Raw genomic sequence first — 15,720 nt, forward strand, 5'->3', positions numbered from 1 at the left:
AGGGAGAGGGAGAGACAAAGTCCAGTGTAAGGAGAGTGAAAGCAAGGGAAGGAAAGCAAGCGAGAGATAGCAGAGGGCAGATACGTTGCAGCGAGATAGAAAGAGATGGAGAAACGAAGGTGGAACGGACGAGCGAAATGGAAAGGTCTAAAAAGTTCAATCGAGACGAGACGCGTCGGAAAGGCCTACTTCCTTCCCCCGATCTGCCACTTCTTCTTCTTCCCTTCTTGAGGAGGATCCTCCCCGTCCGACTCGTCCCACTGCTGGTTGTCCTGACCTCCTCTGAGCCCACTCATCGCGTAATCTCCTCCGTCCTGACCCGTCCCAGCCATGCTCGTTCGACTCTGGTTGAACGGCGTTCCGTACGGCGAAGCTGATCGAGATCCTGATCCCTTCGGCGAGTTGTAGCCTGATTGACGACGAGAGTCGGACTGACCGGGGTGGGAGGAGTACTGGAGGAGTTCGAGGTTGGAGGAGGAGCGATGGATCGCCTCGGCGGCGACGTTTGGACCGTAAGCAGCAGCGATTTCGCTGCGAACGAGAGAAGGGAAGGGAGAAGTCAGCGGAAGAATCTTGAGAGCTGCGAGAAGCGTTAAGCAACGATGCACTCACCCAGCGTATCCGTCCATGATGAAGGCGAGACTTCCGAGATCGAGTCGGTACTGTTTGGGCGTGAGACCCTTTCCGAATCGGTAGGTGACGTGGTTCGAGGAGAGGAGAGCGATGATCATGATAGCGAGTTGGACGGGGACGAGGGCGAACGAGATGATGAACCATCTCTTGAGGAGCATGTTCTGGAAATCGAGGTAAGGACCTTTACATCCTGGGATCGAAGCTCGAGAGTAGCACCTCGCCGAGACCGTCGCTTCCACGAAGGGAGAGTAGTATCCACAGCATTGGAGCTGGGGAAGGTAGAGATCGAAAACAAGATGACGAAGGGTCAGATTTGTGAAGGTAACGAAGAGAAGGGGAAAGAGACGTGAGAAGAGGAGCGGGCTCGAGACGAACCTGGTTCTGAATCCTCAGCCTTCCGTTCTCTCCCAAGTATCGACTCCACTGCCTGTTGGTGTGACCTTCCAAACTGAAAGCCCAAGCCTTGTAGGTGATGTATCCAGGAGCGATGACGAGGGCGAAGCAGACCCAGAGGAGGAGGGAGTAGACGGCGAGGAAGGATCGGTTGTTGAGGAGGATTCCAGCGTAGCCGATGAGGGAAGTAACGAGGCAGACTCCGAGAGCGACGGTGGAAACTGAAGGAACCAAAAAAAAGGTTAGCGTTCGATGTAGGAAGGGCAGAGAAAGAGCTGGAACGAACTGATGAGGGCTTCTTTCGTTCCAACTCGAATAACGTCGGCGTGCTTCCAAACGTTGAACCAGACGAGGAGGATGCAGACGAGACCGACGAGCGAGTAGGTGATGAGCTGAAGAAGCAAGAGAAGCAAAGGTCAAATTGAGATCTTCGGAACCTCCAAAGGGAGCGAAAGAAATCAAAGAACGAACGACGGTGTTCGCGACGAAGATCATCCACTTGAAACGGTTCCAAACCAGCTTCGGACGCTTTTGCTTCCCAGACCCGTCGTCGGGCCCCTCATCAGGCATCCGAGACTCGTGCTGCAGATCCGAAGAACAAGCAGAAAAGAAGGGAAATCGCAGCGAAAGGTCAGCTCTCTTCCAGGCTGCGGGGAGGCTCGAAGGTTCGCCACGGAAAGGCTAGACTTACCCTTCCAAAGGCAGCTCTTCCTCCTCCTACTTTAGCACGACGATGAGCCCATTGTCCCTGCTTGTGAGGTGTCGAGAATTTTGAAGGGAGGTAGTGGACGGAGAGGGGACGAGGCGAGGAGTTGGTCCCAGTGAAGGGAGCGTTAGGGGGGAGGAGACTGGGAGGAGCAGCGAGAAAGCACAAAGACGAGCAACACGCAGAGTCAGCTCGCAGTTCAAAGACAAAAGAAGATCTCTTGCATGATTCCAAGGAGAAAAAAGCAAGCGGAACAGAAGGAGAAGCCGGGGAGAGGAAGGAGCGAGAAGAGAAGGCCTCCGTCGCTCCTTCTCGAGCTCAGCTCCCTCCTCCTCGAGATCATGAAAACGAGGCTCACCTGGAGGCACTTCCGTTCCAGCTCGCAAAACTTCCTCTACTCTGAGTTGTAGGTACTCCTCTGTGCTTGATTCCTCCGTCTCCAGCTCTCCCAGAATCTGTGAAAGGGTTCCTTGGTTGTTGCGGCTCGTACCCTCCCTCCCTTCCTCCTCCTCCTCCTCCTCCGTGATGCTGAGGGTTGTCGTAGGATGAATCTGCTGCACTCCAGTTGGACGTTCCTGTTGTTTCGAAGCTCTGTCTGCTCGGTGAAGGTCTTCTCGACGACGAGTTGTTGGTTGGACTGCTTGAAGCATGAAGGGTGGAAGACGAAGGGAAGTGCGAGTCCTCCGATGCTGAATCGTTGTTTGGAATCGGAGACTCCTGGGGAGAGTAGGTCGAGACGGGTTCCGCCAGGTAGTCGTTGTAAGGCGACGTGTTGGACGAGTTGTAGACGTCCCGTGGCATGACTGAAGAGTTGAAAGGAACAGGGAAGAAGGAGGAGGTCCGAGGAGGGGAGAGAGAGGGAGGACGAGGAAGGAGGACGAGGAAGGGGAGGAGGGGCTGGAAACCGAGGGAGGACGAGAGGGGTTCAACAGAAGACCAAGACTTCCAAAATAGATACGACGAGGGAGGTTACGTCCTGCGTGGGAGGGGAGGAAGGAGGAGGAGCAGGAAGGAAGGAAAGAAGGTTGCCCAAGGAAGGAGGCTGGAAGAGGAGGTCGAGGTTGAGCAGAGAGAGAGAGGTCAAGGAAAAGAAGTCTTCGAGCCAAACGGCCTACCCTCCGTTTCTCGCTCAAAATAGGGAAATACATAGAGGTTTCAAGCGCGCATGCTAAAGATACAGTACACTTCGAATCGGAGAGCGCGAGAGGGAGATAATCGTAGAAAGAGGAGGAGAAAGCCCGCCGTCGCCGATGACGGCTTTCAGGCGTGACATTCGCCCTTCAAATATTCGCTGACCTTTCTTCGCAAGACTATATGTCTTGATGAGACTGTTCTTTAGAGATTTAGAGAGAACATCCAAACCCACATACTTTCCCTTCTTTCCATGCTTTGGGCAGGCTGGTCTGAGCTGAGGAGCGAAAAGGAACACGACGCGTCGTCTCGTTTCCCTTCTCTCGACGATCTCCCAGGCTCCGAGTGATGGCGGTCACCGTATTTCTACAGCAGAGCATCGTCTTGAGTTGTCAAGTTATATACGGTCACGGAGGAAATCCGAGACTTATAGAGAAAAGCATCTCCGAGCGCATTCTCCTTCTCCGAAGCGTCGCTCCCCGTCTCCCCCCTCTGTCTTCGTCCCAACTGTCCCTGCGAAGCCCGCTGGAATACAGTGCTCCTACCCAAATCGTTGCTTATGATCTCGGCCCCTTGCAGTCGGACTCACAAACACCAAGGGATCCAGAAAACCAAGCGCACTCGGACGCGTCGAAGGTTCGAGGGCGGCGGCTCGAGTCCAGATTCCAACAGGTACGAAAAAGTAACACGAAAACGAAGGGATAGCGCTAATAGAGAAGAAAGTTGAACTTCCGACCTATACACTGAGGAGTCCCTAGACTTTGATTCTGGAAACAGACCGAGAAGAGGAAGCGGGAAGCAGACAGCCGAGAAAGGGACGTCGTAGCACAATGGGCCCGTCGCGTCGATAGAAAAACGTCTCGTAGCCTCGGCAGAAAATGCTTGAGCTCGCAAAAGTTCACTCAAAACATTCATCGAGATGAGCCAGAACTAAAACTCGAAATCGACGACGCGTTCTGTCGTCCCCCTCACTTTTGCTCCTGTCCATCCTTTTCAACTTCTGCATCGCCCTCCTCGATTCTCCTTCCCTCCAGCTAAATCTGTGAGTACCTCTCAATCTCCTCATCTTCTCGTGGTTTCTGCTCCCCTTTCCCAGAGCAAGAGACGGACGGGAGCGTCGATTTGAGGAAGAAAGGTCGTTATATAGAGTCGGTACAAAGAGACGCTAGCCCGCAAGCTGCGAGAGTAAAGTAAGAGATACCGAGATACAAAGAAAGAGAACGAGAAAGAGGCACGAACGGTTCCCCGAGACGAGAGAGAGAGAGAGAAACGAAAGACAGTCACGACGAACTCATTCTCCTTCCCGGCAACAACTCCCCCAGATCCCCTTCCAAGCGAACCCGTTCCACTCCTATCTCATAGTCGGTATCGGAGTCGTCTTGTTCGCCTGGAGCGAAGGTGAGGGTGGTACTGCGAGGTGGGACGGGTGGGGCAATAAGGAAGGCGAGGAGGAGGACGGGTTGAGCTGAATTCGACGCGCCGAGAGGATGAGGAGGAGAGGTCGAGGAGGTAGAGACGAAGGACAGTCGGGTGGATTTGGGGGATTGGATCGGAGAGAGTGAAGAGTTCGGTGAGGGTGAAGGAAGGGAAGGAGGAGCGAGTCGAGCTGCTATCGGCTGGAGGGAAGAACAAGGGAGGAGATAGCCAAGCGAAGGTCAGCTTTCGACTCGTCCCTTCCCTCTCTCTTGTTCTTCCCTCCAGAGAAAGACCTATCTGACTCACCATCCAGCCCTGCTGTACCCAGCTGGTTCCAGTCCCATCCTTGAGGTTCTCAGCTTCTCCCTCCTCGTGAAGCTCGACCTCGTAGATCTGAGGCACGACGAGGTGTTTCCCGCCTCTCCTCTTCATCCCCCTAGAGTCCACCCATGCGAGATCGTGCTCGAGAATGACCTCAGGACGTTCGGCAGCTAGCCATCGAAGGTACCTGGGTGTTCGACGTCGTAATTGTCAGCTTTATCGTTCGTTGGAAACGGGAAGAAGCCAGGGACGGAACGAGGAGGAGAGGTGGAGAAGCTCAACTTGACCTGCTCGTCCTTCTGTCTCTTCAATTCCTGAACAGAGCAGAAACTCACCTTGGAACGGAAGCAGGACCTCTTCTCCCCAGGATTACAGATCCTGCCAGCATGGTACCTAGAACGCCCAGGCATCCTGCAAGAGCGATAACGAAGTTGAGGCCTCCGCTGGGCTGGAGGGGAGTGGAAGAAACGTTGGGAAGGAGATTGGAGCGAGATCAGAGACGATTTGGAGATCTTGGTTCACGAAGAGGACTCACTGCCATGTCGAGGAGGCTGATATGTAGATAAAGAAGAAAATCCGTCGTTGACGTTGGGAGAGAAGGGATGGCGGGGAAGAGGTCGCTCTTCATTTCGGTCTGGCTGTTCTTTCGCCTCTTACCCTCACGACCCTTCCCCCTCTGACTTTCACGCTTTCTCCCTCTACCTTTCTCAAGATGCCTCTCAACTACTCCAAATGGGATCAGCTCGAGGCGAGTCTTATGCTCAGAATAGTGTGGAAAGGGGGAGCGTCGAAGGAAGCTGGAGGAAGGAAGGAGAAGCTCGAGGTCGGACCCTTCTTTCGAGCTCGCTGACTTGGTTGCTCTTTCTCTGGCGGCTTGTACAGCTGTCCGATGACTCTGACATCGAAGAGCATCCCAACATTGATAAGAAGAGTATGATCAGGTAAGTCTTTCGAAGGGAGAAGAGAGCGAGACGAACAAAGGAAGGGACCCGACCTCGCCAGCTCGACCATCTCCTTCCTTTCGAGCTGACCTTTCTTCTGATTCCCTATTCAGATGGAAACAACAAGATATCCACCAAAAGCGAGCCGACCGCCAAGTCCGAATCTCGAAGCTCAAGACCGAAGTCGCTCTCAACGGGACTCTGCGACCTCGAATCATGTCCCTCCTCACCTCCCTCACCGACCTCCCTCCCGTCCAGGCTCTCTCAACCTTCTCCAACCTAGTTCAACAACTCCGAACCTCCCCTTCCCCCGATAAACCCAACACTGGAGCACCTAATCAACCCACCTACGACGTCATGCTCCTTCACTTGCTCGAGCAGGTCACCAAGGAGGCGACCGACATCAAGGGACCCAAGATCGGGGAAGGGGAGGAGGACAAGATGGTTGCCAGGTTGGAGGAGAGACTGAGGCATCACAACGGGTTGTTGGACGCTAGGACGAAGGAGTGTGAGGCTGAGTTGGAGAAGGAGGAGAAGGAGAGTAAGATGAAGATTACGAGTGAGGGGATTCACGACGGGTTCGATTCAGGAGTGAGTCAAGACACGGGCTCGTTCCTCTCGTTGTTTTTTTCTTCAGGGCTGACCTTTGACCTTTTGAAATCTCGCAGTACGTCAACCCTGCTACTCCCAACCCCATGGAGGAGACCAAGAAACCTCTCAAGTCGAAAGCCTCCTCGTCGTCCTCAGCCATCGAAGTTCTCAACCCCCAAGCCTCGGTTCGTCCCTCCTCCCTCCTCTCCTTCCCAACTCATCTTCTCAACCTTCCCATCCTGATCTCTCTCCTTTCTTCTTCACAGACATCCCAAATCTCCACCACTTCCCCAGACTCGGACGCCGAAGACGACGAACTTCCCGTCGCCACTCCCGTCGCTCTCGCCTTCCTCTCGGTCCCTTACCTCGACTTCGACAAAGCTTTCGAGTTCGTTCAACGCAACCCTACCGTCATGTTTGAATCCACCACCGACGCTCTCCTCCTCGAAGCCTTCAACGCTGAGATCGCTGGAGACAAGAAGAAGGCGAGGATCTGTGTCGAGAAGGGCCTGTTGGTTCAGTTCTGTAGGAAACTTGGGAAGGATGGAGTCAGGTTGTTCTTCCAGAGGTGAGTATGGTTTCAGATGTGCTGAGATGTGGTGGTGGTTAGGGTGGCGATCTGGGAGGAAAGGCAGAGAGACGAGTCGAGCTGACACTTTCGTTCGACGCGTCTCCACCCTCCCTCCCTCTCAGGATGCGACAAGGCGGTCCCGGCGGTCAAAAAGCCATCTCCATCTTCCTCAAAGACGTCACCGAAACCTACGATCGCATGGCCGCCCGAGTCATCGCCATGAATGCCGAAACGGCTCAACGAAAACTCGACCACCCTGACGAGGGAGAGGAGCAGATCCAACTCGTCGCGGAGGGAGGAGCTTCCATCTCGTTCAACGTCCCCTCTGGACCTCCACCGGAGACGATCCAGCTCGAAGGCGAAGGGACGGAAGGGATGGATCCGGTGGATGTGCAGAAGTACTTGATGAGGCAGTGGAACATCTTCGATGGGTTCGAGGAGAGGATGAAGAGTGCGTTGAGGAAGGAGAGTTTGGAGGAGGTGAATAAGGTGTTGGGGAAGATGGGGTTGGAGGAGGCTGAGAAGGTGGTGAGTACTTTCTTGGTTTCGAGATCTGGCGGTTTAGAAGAGGAGGGAGGGAGAAGACGGAAACTGACGACGACGCGCTTTCCCTTCGATTTTGGTTTCGCAGGTCGGTCTGATGAACGAAGCCAACATCCTGAGCTTCCAGGATGGAGGAGCTATTCGGGACGAGACGAAGCCCAAGCAGGAGGGAGGGCTGTTCGCTGGGGATGAGCCGGAGGAGGACAGCGATGGTGCCGAGTTGGACTGAGACGGGGACGCGATCTAATTGAAACGATCCTGGTTCCCTTTCGTTCCAACGAGAAGACAGAATGAGCGAGAAACATCGAGATCATAAGTATACCCCATCCCCATCGTCTTCCTCCTCTGCTACAGCTCCAGCACCGTTCCCCGTTGGCGTCGTTGTCGACGTGAGAGGAGGGAGACCTGGTGGTGGGCCTAGCGACGAGGGACGAGGGAGACCTGGTGGCGGGGAGATGGCTGTGGAGGAAGGGATTACTGATGTTGATGGTCGTGGTGGTGGAGGGTTGGAAGTTGCTGTTGAAGGAGGAGGAGGTCGAGAAGAGGGTGTAGTGATGGAAGCTGAAGGTCCGAGGGAAGGGAGAGGAGCGTAGTGGGAATCATCTGCTCGAACGCCTATCTTGGATGCGAGAGCTACTCGGAGCATGTCTATACGTTCTTCTTGAGATGCTCTGATATGCACGAGATAGAGAGCGAGGCGAGTTAGCTTCGACGAGGGAGGAAGAAGGAGGAGATTGGAAGGGACGAACATTGTGAGCTCGTTCTCGTGGACGCTCTCCCTCAGATCTCGATCCTCCCCTTCGTCGTGAAGATACTGAAGGAGGGCGACGTTGGAGCTTCGGAGGTTGGTCAGGGAGTTTTGAAGACGAGAGATTTCTGTGAAGAGAGGGAAGAAGGAGAAGGGAGTGGGGAAGGGAAGGAGGAGCTTTGTGAGCTTCGAAGTCGTGGAGGAGCGAGAGAGGATGGACGAGAACGGACCTTCTGTGATGACGGATGGATCTAGATCGAGGGCTTCGGCGAGAGTGAAGGGCTGAGGGTACTTGGGTGTGAACATTACTGTCGAGAAATGAGCGAGTTCTGGTTAGGAGGCAGGAAGAGAAGAGGAGGAGGGGAAGGAGGAGGAGTCGCGAAAGTTGTCCTCCACCCACCATCTCCTTCCCCTCTGCTGTTCACTCAAGATGGATCCCCTAGACGACGAAGATTCTCTCATGTCCAACGTCATCCACGCTTCGAACGAAGGAGGTTCTTCTTCCATCCCCAGCCTTTTGAACGGCCACGGCAACACTCTCTCCTCCTCCGCCTCCTTCTCAGCTCCAGCAGCTCCTTCTTCATCTTCACGAGTCTACTCCTCCCACCAAATCGTGAACGTAGACGATAAACACCCCTTCGATTTGGATCTCATCGTTAATCAGTTCACTGGTGAGCTTGCATACCATCCCATCCATCTCTACCGTTGCAAGCTGACCTCTGCTCGCTCCACCTCTCCTCCTCTCTCTCTCTCAGGACGAGCTCTCCTCATTCGACTGGCCTTCATCTACTCCTCTGTTCCTTCCCTTCGATCCAAAATCTCGGCCATCGCTCTTCCGATCGTCAAAGCAGAAACCTACGATCCGTTGCTCTGGGATCAACTTGGTGGGAGCGCTACCGATCCCTGGAGGAGGGAGGTTCAGTCCGTCTCGAGAGGAGAGATTGAGAAGCTAGAGACGGAGCTTAAGACGGTTCAGGCGAACTTGATCAAGGAGAGCATCAGGGTGAGCACACGTCTTCATCTCGCGAAGGAGGAGCGAGGACAGCTCTTCAGAACGAACGAGGAGATGGGAGGAAGGAGCGAGTCGAGCTGACCTCCTCTCCTCCTTCCCTGTCTTCTCTCTCTTCTTCTTGCTGGCAGATGTGTCACGTCGACCTGGCCAAACTCTACCTCAAGTGCGGAGATCCTCAAGGAGCTCTCAAATCCTTCGTCAAGACTCGAGAGTTCAACTCTACAGGTCAGCAGATGCTCGAGATGTGCATGTCCATCATCGAGGTTAGTTTCGCTCTCCTCCTCTCTCCCTCCTTCGACAACTCATCTTTCTCTACTTCCGTCGTGTCTTCTAGGTCGACATCACCCTCCACGCCTACCTTCAAATCCCGCCCTACATCGTCAAAGCCGAAGCCGCCTTGGAACGACCTCAGTCCTCCCTCCTCGGCTCCGCCAACCCTTCCATCCCTCTCTCCGCCGCTCAGGCTCGTGCTCGAGAAGAGGAGCTCGCGAGAGTCGAGGAGGAGAAGAAGATCACGACGACGAGGCTGCAGGTTGCTAGGGCGTTGAGCAGTTTGGGTCAGGGTGCGTACGAGCAGGCGGCGAGGCAGTTCCTGCAGGTCAAAGGAGAGTTGGGGAGTTGGGCAAAGACGGTGAGTTCGAGCTCTCTTTCGAACCTGTCTTGAGAGCAGGCGAGTGAGAAGGTGCGGAAGGTCACTCAGAAGCTGATCTTTGCCTTCGTTCGCAGGTCATCTCACCCTCTGAACTCGCCATCTACGGATCGTTGTGCGCCGTCGCGACGCTTCGACGATCAGCTCTCAAGTCTGAACTCCTGGGGAACGAGTCCTTCCGAGCTTTCGTCGACGAGGAGTCCTACGTCAGAGATATCGTCGACTCGTTCGTGGAGGGGAAATACAAGATCGCTCTGGATCTGCTCGAGACTCATTCGGTGAGTCTGACACTCCTCCTCTTCGTTCCTCGTCCCCTCTCCCTTTCGCTGACTCCTTCTTCTCACCTTCTCTCTCCGACTCATCTCTCTTCAGGCCCGCCATCTCCTCACCCCTCATCTCGCCCACCACCTCTCCAACCTCACCCAGTCCGTTCGTCGACGAGCTCTGATCCAGTACTTCCAACCCTTCGAGTCCGTCAAGCTCTCGAGGATGGGGACTGCGTTCGGGATGAAGGAGGAGGAGGTTCTCAGGATGGTTATCGAGTTGGTTGAGAGTGGGGAGATCGATGGGAGGGTGGATCTGCCGAACAAGGTCAGTCTCGAAACGCGTCGGCCGTCGTCCTGTTCCCCCCTTCGCAACTGATCGCTTTTTCGCTCGTTCTGCAGGTTCTCCGAGCAAGGAAAGAAGATCCTCGATCGAAACTCTTCTACGACGCGATGAGGGATGGAGAGAAGGCCGTTGCTTCGACGCAACGAGCGGTTCTCAGGATGGCCATGTGCGTGCCCTCTCCTCCCTCTCCTCCCTCTCCCTCAAACTCACACCTTCCTCTTCTTCTCTTCATCCTTTGTCTCCCGTGCAGGGTGGAAAACGACCTGATCGTCAAGAACCCCAAGTCGGATCGAAAGGAACGTTCGTCGCGAGCAGGAGGAGGAGGAGGGAACGACCTGTCGGAGGCCATCCTCGTTGACGAATAGATTTTCCCTTTTTTTCTCTCTCGATACGACTTACGATGAACGACCTTTCTCTCCCATGCACCCACCTTCGAAAAAAACGCGTCCATCGAGTCGAATAGAGAGACACGCGGTTTTTAGTTTCAAATGAGATGGCTTGTTCAACGAACTTCTCCCTCCTTTCCTCCACCTCCCACTCCCCCTTCCCTTCCCTTTCTTCGCCTAAACGAGGACATACGCGATGTCAGGCTTCGTAGCACCTTATTCCCCACCCGCCGAATCTTCTTCTTCATCTTCCCATCCCCACCACCACCAACAACCGAGGAAACTTGCTGGCCAGGTTGAACGTGCACAGGCTGGCCCTTCTTCTTCTTTGAACGCGATGGATCTGGACGAGTGTCCTCGGACGCTTCCCCGGACGAGAACGGGCAAGAATGGATTGAGGGAGACGAGGACCGAGTCGAGGTGAGTGAACGCGTCCCTTTTTTCTATATTCTGTTTGGATGGGGTGTGGAGAGAGAGGAGGGCACGGGGAGGAGGAGAAGGAGCTGGATTGGGAAGAAGGAGAAGAAGGGACGTGCTCGCTTTCGCTTTCGCTCTCCTTCTCTTTTGGGCTGGGGTTGGAACGGGATGCGTTCTGGTGGAGGGAGGGTTGGTTGTCATGGAGAATATTGCGAACGAGCGATTTGTAGTTAGAGCTCGTAGATACGGAGAGAAGGGAGAAGGGCGGATGGGAGGGGAAGAAGGGAGTGAGAGTCCTCCTCCTTCTCCTTCCTCTCTCCCTCTCTTTCTCCCTCTCTCCTTCTCCCAAATCCATCCATCCACTCCTTTCTCTTTCTCGAGTCTGTACTCCCCATTCTCAGCTTTACTGACATCCCACTTTCGTTCGATTCTACAGCCTTCCTACTCCTCCTCGAACTCGGGACGTCCGTCTTGGTTCTCGTTCTCCCGTTCATCATCACCGTTCAACCTCCCCTCCAAACTCGAAACGACGTCCCACCTTCGCTTCTCTGCTGGCTGCGCCCATAGAAGAAGGAGGGCTCATTCCACCCGCTACGATCGAGGAGGAAGAGGATACCCACATGGCCGCTCCTGGACCTTCTTCGAGCTCAACGTCGTTCAACCCTTTCCTCGTTTCAACCTCCTCAACCTCCCGCATCCCGGTCGCGTCCTCCTCTTCTTCTTCAACGACAACGAACAACCATCCTCCTTACGACCACTCCTCCTCCTCCATCTCCTCCAACCTCGACATCGCCTCCTCCGCCGGAGGAGAAGGAAGTCAGTTCTCTCCCCTCCCACCCCCGGCTCCTCCTCGTCGAAGCCGAACGACGACGACCACCACCAGCCATCATCAACCTCAGCACCCTCGCAAACACCTCGATGCGCTCGGTCCCTCTCGACGAGGAGCTCGCAAAGGTTCGACCATGCCTATAGCGGCCGAGAGGAGCCACAGTCAGGAGCAGGTCGTTGGAGGTCCGATCTGGGAGGAAGGGAACCCTTTCCTTGAAGGAATGGGCTTGGTTGGAAAGGGACTGGTGGGTGGAGGGAGGAAGGAGAGGGTTGGGGAGATTAAGGAGAAGGAGACGATGGGTTATGTTTTGTGAGTCGAGACTCTCTCTCTTTTCCTTTCTGCCTCTTCAACGTCGAGGCGCGTCTTCGAAAACTAACCTCTTCTTCTCTCCTTTTCGTTTCCTTCCCCTTCTTCCTTGCAGCCGAGGAGTCAAAACCGTCTTCGCCAACCCCTACTACACCGACCCTTCGCTCTCTCCTCCTCCTCACAGCACCCTCAACTCGCAACGGTCCTCGAAACCGATCGACCACCCAGAGTACTCGCCTCCCTCCAACCCCCACCCGCGTCTGCTCTTCCCCGTCGCGTCGGCCGAATCGGACGAGGACGACGATGCGCCCCAAGGGGCTGCGCTGGCACCGAAACCGAGACTGCTGTTCGCTGGGGCGAGGACGCCGAAGAGGAAGGAGAAGAGCATCGGGAGGAGAGCGGAGGAGACGCCGAGGAGGAGGATGGTGCTGGAGGATGAGGTGGATGAGCTCGAGGACGAGAGCGAGGAAGGGGAGGGGGAGGGGTTGGTGCTGCAGAGAGGGGATGCGAGCGGGAAGGGGAAGGAGAGGAGGGAGAAGAGGGTTTGGGAGGAGGAGGACAGGGAGAGTGAGGATGAGAGGGAGGGGAAGAGGATCAGGACGACGACGCGATAAACCCTTTTGTTCACTTTTTTTTTTCGTTGTATCTCTCTATCTCTTTCGTAGACTTTTTTGTTCTCTCTCTCTCTCTCTCTCTCTCTCTCTCTTCTGCTCTTTGCTTGTTCTCCCAATCTTTTGTTCACTTTCACGACCTCGTTTCTCGACGCGACGACCTCCTGTTCTCTTTCTCTTCCTCTTCCTTCGTTTTCTGTCTCGAGACGACGACCCTTTTTTTGCGCTTTTACTTACATACTTACATATCGTTTGCTCATGCCCCTTACTTATAACAATACCTAGTTTAGATCTGCGATGCCATGCGATGCGATCGATCTTTGTTAGAGTCGAAGAGGCACGACGCGTCGTCCCCGTTCTTGCCTTCACCCTCGGCTGCAACCCCACTCGGGATACCGCATCAAGTGTCACTCTCTCAAAACAACAAGGGACCTCTCCAACCTACAGCGATGGAGGGAGGAGCGGGAGGAGCTTGGACGCGACGGAAACTCAAACAGGGTTGCCTGAGAGTCCCCCTTTGTTCCTCTTCCCTTTCCGAGCTACGTAAAAGGAAGGTTAAAAGATTTTCGGATGCTCGAGGTTCCGAGACAAAGCTTGTTGTTTCTGGTTCCGAAACAGCACAAACGCCTCTCGAGCTCTCCCTTGTTTCTTCACCTTCGACCTCCATCTCCCCTTCGCCTCCTCTTCTTTTAAGCATGGCGAGTCTTCCTTCTCCCCGTTCGAGTGGCCACTCAAAGAACTTACCCTTCTTCTTCTTCCCAGCTTCCCGCTACTACTCCAGAGCAAGGTCAACAAGATCCCGCTCCTCCTCCAGAGCAAGGGCAACAAGCGCCTGGCTTCTTCTTTCGTTCGAACCCGCTCGACCTCCTCAAACAGGACGTCCGACTCATCTTCAAGAACGCCTCCTACCTCCCCAACATGCTCTACGCCTACTCTCCTACCAGACTCCTCCCTTCGGCCGAGCTCGCAATTTTCCAGAACCCCAAGAACCTCTTCGCCATCCTCTCCCAGGTTGTCCTCTTCCTCGCTTCCGTTATCGCCGTCAACGGGACCTTCGTTCTCGTTGGACTGGGACTTCCCGCGCTCGTCGTAGGAGGTTGGATCGGGGGATGGGTCTTCGCGTTCTGGCTCGAGAAGAAGCTCAACCAGGGAGGAGGGAAGGAACCTGGAGTCATTAGACCTTCGAAGCACAAGGACTGGGAGAAGGAGAAGAGTCGTGGAGATGAAACTTGGGTGAGAGTTTCTTGTCTCTCTTCCGCCCGTTTTGAGACCTCCGCTGAGAGTTATACAACCTTCTTCTTGAACAGCTCTTCTGTAACGGAGTCTGTACCAATCGGATCTGGGCTCAAGCGAACGTGGACCTTCTTTCGGAGATGTGAGAGGGTCTAACTTCTTGCTCGAGTGGCATCAACGTTCGCATCGTCGTCGCTGATCAACCCTCGCATCTTCTGCTTTCTCTTTCTCGCTAGCTTCAAACGAAACGTCGTTGGAATCCACAACCAAACGAATGGATTCTTCTTCGACATCGTGGAGTGTATGCTTCAGAGAGAGGTGAGTCGCAGGCGACGGAGGTGCGGAAGAAGAGTCTGTCGATTAACTGACGGGACTTTCCTCCTCCTTTGCTCTGCAGTGGGGATACGGAACCCAAGACGCCGTTCCTCTTCTGTACAAGAAGACGAAAGACGCTCTGCTCAATTCTGATACGAAGAAAGTCGTCGTGATCGCTCATTCTCAGGGAGGGTGAGTCTTCCGTTGCTTCGAAATCGAAAGACGAGAAAGAGAAGTCGAGCTGATTTCCTTGCTTCGCAGAATCATCCTGAGCCTCGTGGTCGACTGGCTTCTTGCAGATCTTCCCGAGGTAAGTCATCCATTAAGCTTTGTTTCCTGACGAGCTGCTGACCTGAGTTCTCGTTTCTGCTTTTTCAGAGCGCTCTTCGAAAGGTAAGGTCGACGCTCGACGCGTTCAAGTTGAGTACGCTCCCTCTCGCTGACCTCCTTCGTCTCTTCTCTCGTTATCCAGTTGGAGATCTATACCTTTGCTTCAGCTGGCAAGTTCAACCTTCGACCTTCTCTTCGACGATCTGACTTCGAGCCAATCTGACGCGTTTCGTCAACCTTCCGTCTCTCCTGTAGCCACTCACTTCAACTCGTACGCTCTCCCTCGAGACTCGAGCCTCTTCTCCAGGTGCCAAGTTAACAATTTCCCCTCTTGTTGTCGTTTCCTTCTTCTTCTGCAGCCCCAGGGGTTCGAACGGAGAGCATCAGATCACGACCGTAGAACACTTCGCGAATAGCTTCGATCCCGTCGCCAGGATCGGTGTTCTTCAGTGGTGGAAACCGCACAGTGGTCACTCTGGCCAGGATCAAGATCGATTCTATGGAAAGCGTGAGTTTCCACGTCGAGGGAGACGGAGGGGAAGGGGACAGAGGAGTCCAGCCGACGTTCGCTTCCCCGTCGAAGCTAAATCGAACTTCTAAGCTGACTTTGTACCCCGGGCTTGTGTCGATTCAGTCTTCGTCAGAGATAAAATTTCTGGTCACCTCCTCAACCAGGTTCGTCAAGCGGTCTTCCTGCTTGATCTGCCTTCCGAGCTGACTATTCTCTCCTTCCTCCTTCCCCCTATTTTTCAGCATTACCTCCAGTCTCTCACTCCTCAGAACAACGGTTGGCCTAAGGATGAGCAATCGAAGCTTTGGAGCTACGTCGGGGGGAACTGAGAGTGCAAAGAGGCGACGCGTCGAGGAGTGATTCTGAATTTTGGACAACTTTCGATTTTTTTTTTGGGGTTTTGGCTTAACGAACATGTCTCTTCCAAGATAACTACTGCTCGTTTGCGTCTTACTGTCGGAAAGAACACAAGCAGCGGAGGAAGAAAGGAAGGGAGGGGAGAGAAGCTCGAGCTCACA

At 54.4% G+C, this 15,720-nt stretch overlaps 7 protein-coding genes across 7 annotated transcripts; 4 read left to right on the forward strand and 3 right to left on the reverse strand.

Annotated features, from left to right (window-relative positions):
* Positions 1–185: 185 nt before the first annotated feature.
* Positions 186–2,533, reverse strand: BDY24DRAFT_412419 (tetraspanin family protein; the record flags this gene model as incomplete). Its single annotated transcript, XM_076643058.1, has 7 exons — positions 186–531; positions 613–902; positions 1,009–1,247; positions 1,313–1,418; positions 1,498–1,608; positions 1,718–1,874; positions 2,091–2,533. 7 exons carry the CDS (start codon positions 2,531–2,533, stop codon positions 186–188), a joined length of 1,692 nt encoding a protein of 563 aa, XP_076500104.1.
* Positions 2,534–3,997: 1,464 nt separating this feature from the next.
* Positions 3,998–5,182, reverse strand: BDY24DRAFT_378766 (uncharacterized protein). Its single transcript, XM_076638977.1, has 4 exons — positions 5,136–5,182; positions 4,936–5,048; positions 4,586–4,787; positions 3,998–4,479 (listed from the first exon to the last, which is right to left on the reverse strand). Exons 1-4 carry the CDS (start codon positions 5,139–5,141, stop codon positions 4,144–4,146), a joined length of 657 nt encoding a protein of 218 aa, XP_076500105.1. The 5' UTR covers positions 5,142–5,182; the 3' UTR covers positions 3,998–4,143.
* On the forward strand, positions 5,145–7,950 carry CDC37 (Hsp90 co-chaperone CDC37). Its single transcript, XM_076636498.1, has 7 exons — positions 5,145–5,348; positions 5,483–5,541; positions 5,655–6,132; positions 6,210–6,317; positions 6,399–6,700; positions 6,826–7,231; positions 7,335–7,950. The coding sequence occupies exons 1-7, from the start codon at positions 5,313–5,315 to the stop codon at positions 7,473–7,475; spliced, it is 1,530 nt and encodes a 509-aa protein (XP_076500106.1). The 5' UTR covers positions 5,145–5,312; the 3' UTR covers positions 7,476–7,950.
* Positions 7,875–8,297, reverse strand: BDY24DRAFT_330147 (uncharacterized protein; the record flags this gene model as incomplete). The annotated part of the gene is made up of 3 exons (XM_076637115.1): positions 7,875–7,917; positions 7,996–8,122; positions 8,225–8,297. Coding segments are annotated over 3 exons (243 nt in total), but the record flags the coding sequence as incomplete, so codon positions are not given.
* A 127-nt stretch (positions 8,298–8,424) lies between these two features.
* On the forward strand, positions 8,425–10,629 carry BDY24DRAFT_412423 (COP9 signalosome complex subunit 1; the record flags this gene model as incomplete). The annotated part of the gene is made up of 8 exons (XM_076643059.1): positions 8,425–8,665; positions 8,750–8,997; positions 9,135–9,269; positions 9,341–9,637; positions 9,733–9,933; positions 10,028–10,246; positions 10,321–10,430; positions 10,515–10,629. 8 exons carry the CDS (start codon positions 8,425–8,427, stop codon positions 10,627–10,629), a joined length of 1,566 nt encoding a protein of 521 aa, XP_076500108.1.
* Positions 10,630–10,769: 140 nt separating this feature from the next.
* On the forward strand, positions 10,770–13,130 carry BDY24DRAFT_378782 (uncharacterized protein). Its single transcript, XM_076638978.1, has 3 exons — positions 10,770–11,070; positions 11,504–12,205; positions 12,318–13,130. Exons 1-3 carry the CDS (start codon positions 10,847–10,849, stop codon positions 12,814–12,816), a joined length of 1,425 nt encoding a protein of 474 aa, XP_076500109.1. The 5' UTR covers positions 10,770–10,846; the 3' UTR covers positions 12,817–13,130.
* A 344-nt stretch (positions 13,131–13,474) lies between these two features.
* BDY24DRAFT_378786 (uncharacterized protein) lies at positions 13,475–15,634 on the forward strand. Its single transcript, XM_076638979.1, has 12 exons — positions 13,475–13,511; positions 13,576–14,046; positions 14,121–14,188; positions 14,283–14,364; positions 14,444–14,553; positions 14,623–14,671; positions 14,740–14,754; positions 14,834–14,861; positions 14,947–14,962; positions 15,051–15,199; positions 15,326–15,366; positions 15,445–15,634. The coding sequence occupies exons 1-12, from the start codon at positions 13,509–13,511 to the stop codon at positions 15,529–15,531; spliced, it is 1,119 nt and encodes a 372-aa protein (XP_076500110.1). The 5' UTR covers positions 13,475–13,508; the 3' UTR covers positions 15,532–15,634.
* Positions 15,635–15,720: the final 86 nt, after the last annotated feature.

This window comes from Mrakia frigida (genome assembly GCF_051309035.1).
Source record: "Mrakia frigida strain ATCC 22029 unplaced genomic scaffold BDY24scaffold_4, whole genome shotgun sequence".
Classification (NCBI taxonomy): Eukaryota; Fungi; Basidiomycota; class Tremellomycetes; order Cystofilobasidiales; family Mrakiaceae; genus Mrakia; species Mrakia frigida.

Bases quoted from the DNA above. Each gene is read 5' to 3' on its own strand.
- BDY24DRAFT_378766 (XM_076638977.1), bottom strand. The intron at 4,788-4,935 runs GTGAGTTTCTGC...TCGAACACCCAG, and splicing joins GGTCCTGCTTCCGTTCCAAG to GTACCTTCGATGGCTAGCTG. The intron at 4,480-4,585 runs GTGAGTCAGATA...TCTTCCCTCCAG, and splicing joins GGGTACAGCAGGGCTGGATG to CCGATAGCAGCTCGACTCGC.
- CDC37 (XM_076636498.1), top strand. From the start codon at position 5,313: ATGCCTCTCAACTACTCCAAATGGGATCAGCTCGAG. The intron at 6,701-6,825 runs GTGAGTATGGTT...CCTCCCTCTCAG, and splicing joins GTCAGGTTGTTCTTCCAGAG to GATGCGACAAGGCGGTCCCG. The intron at 7,232-7,334 runs GTGAGTACTTTC...TTGGTTTCGCAG, and splicing joins TGGAGGAGGCTGAGAAGGTG to GTCGGTCTGATGAACGAAGC.
- BDY24DRAFT_378782 (XM_076638978.1), top strand. From the start codon at position 10,847: ATGTCAGGCTTCGTAGCACCTTATTCCCCACCCGCCGAATCTTCTTCT. The intron at 11,071-11,503 runs GTGAGTGAACGC...TCGATTCTACAG, and splicing joins GAGACGAGGACCGAGTCGAG to CCTTCCTACTCCTCCTCGAA. The intron at 12,206-12,317 runs GTGAGTCGAGAC...TCTTCCTTGCAG, and splicing joins GAGACGATGGGTTATGTTTT to CCGAGGAGTCAAAACCGTCT.
- BDY24DRAFT_378786 (XM_076638979.1), top strand. The intron at 14,365-14,443 runs GTGAGTCGCAGG...TTTGCTCTGCAG, and splicing joins AGTGTATGCTTCAGAGAGAG to TGGGGATACGGAACCCAAGA. The intron at 14,554-14,622 runs GTGAGTCTTCCG...CTTGCTTCGCAG, and splicing joins ATCGCTCATTCTCAGGGAGG to AATCATCCTGAGCCTCGTGG.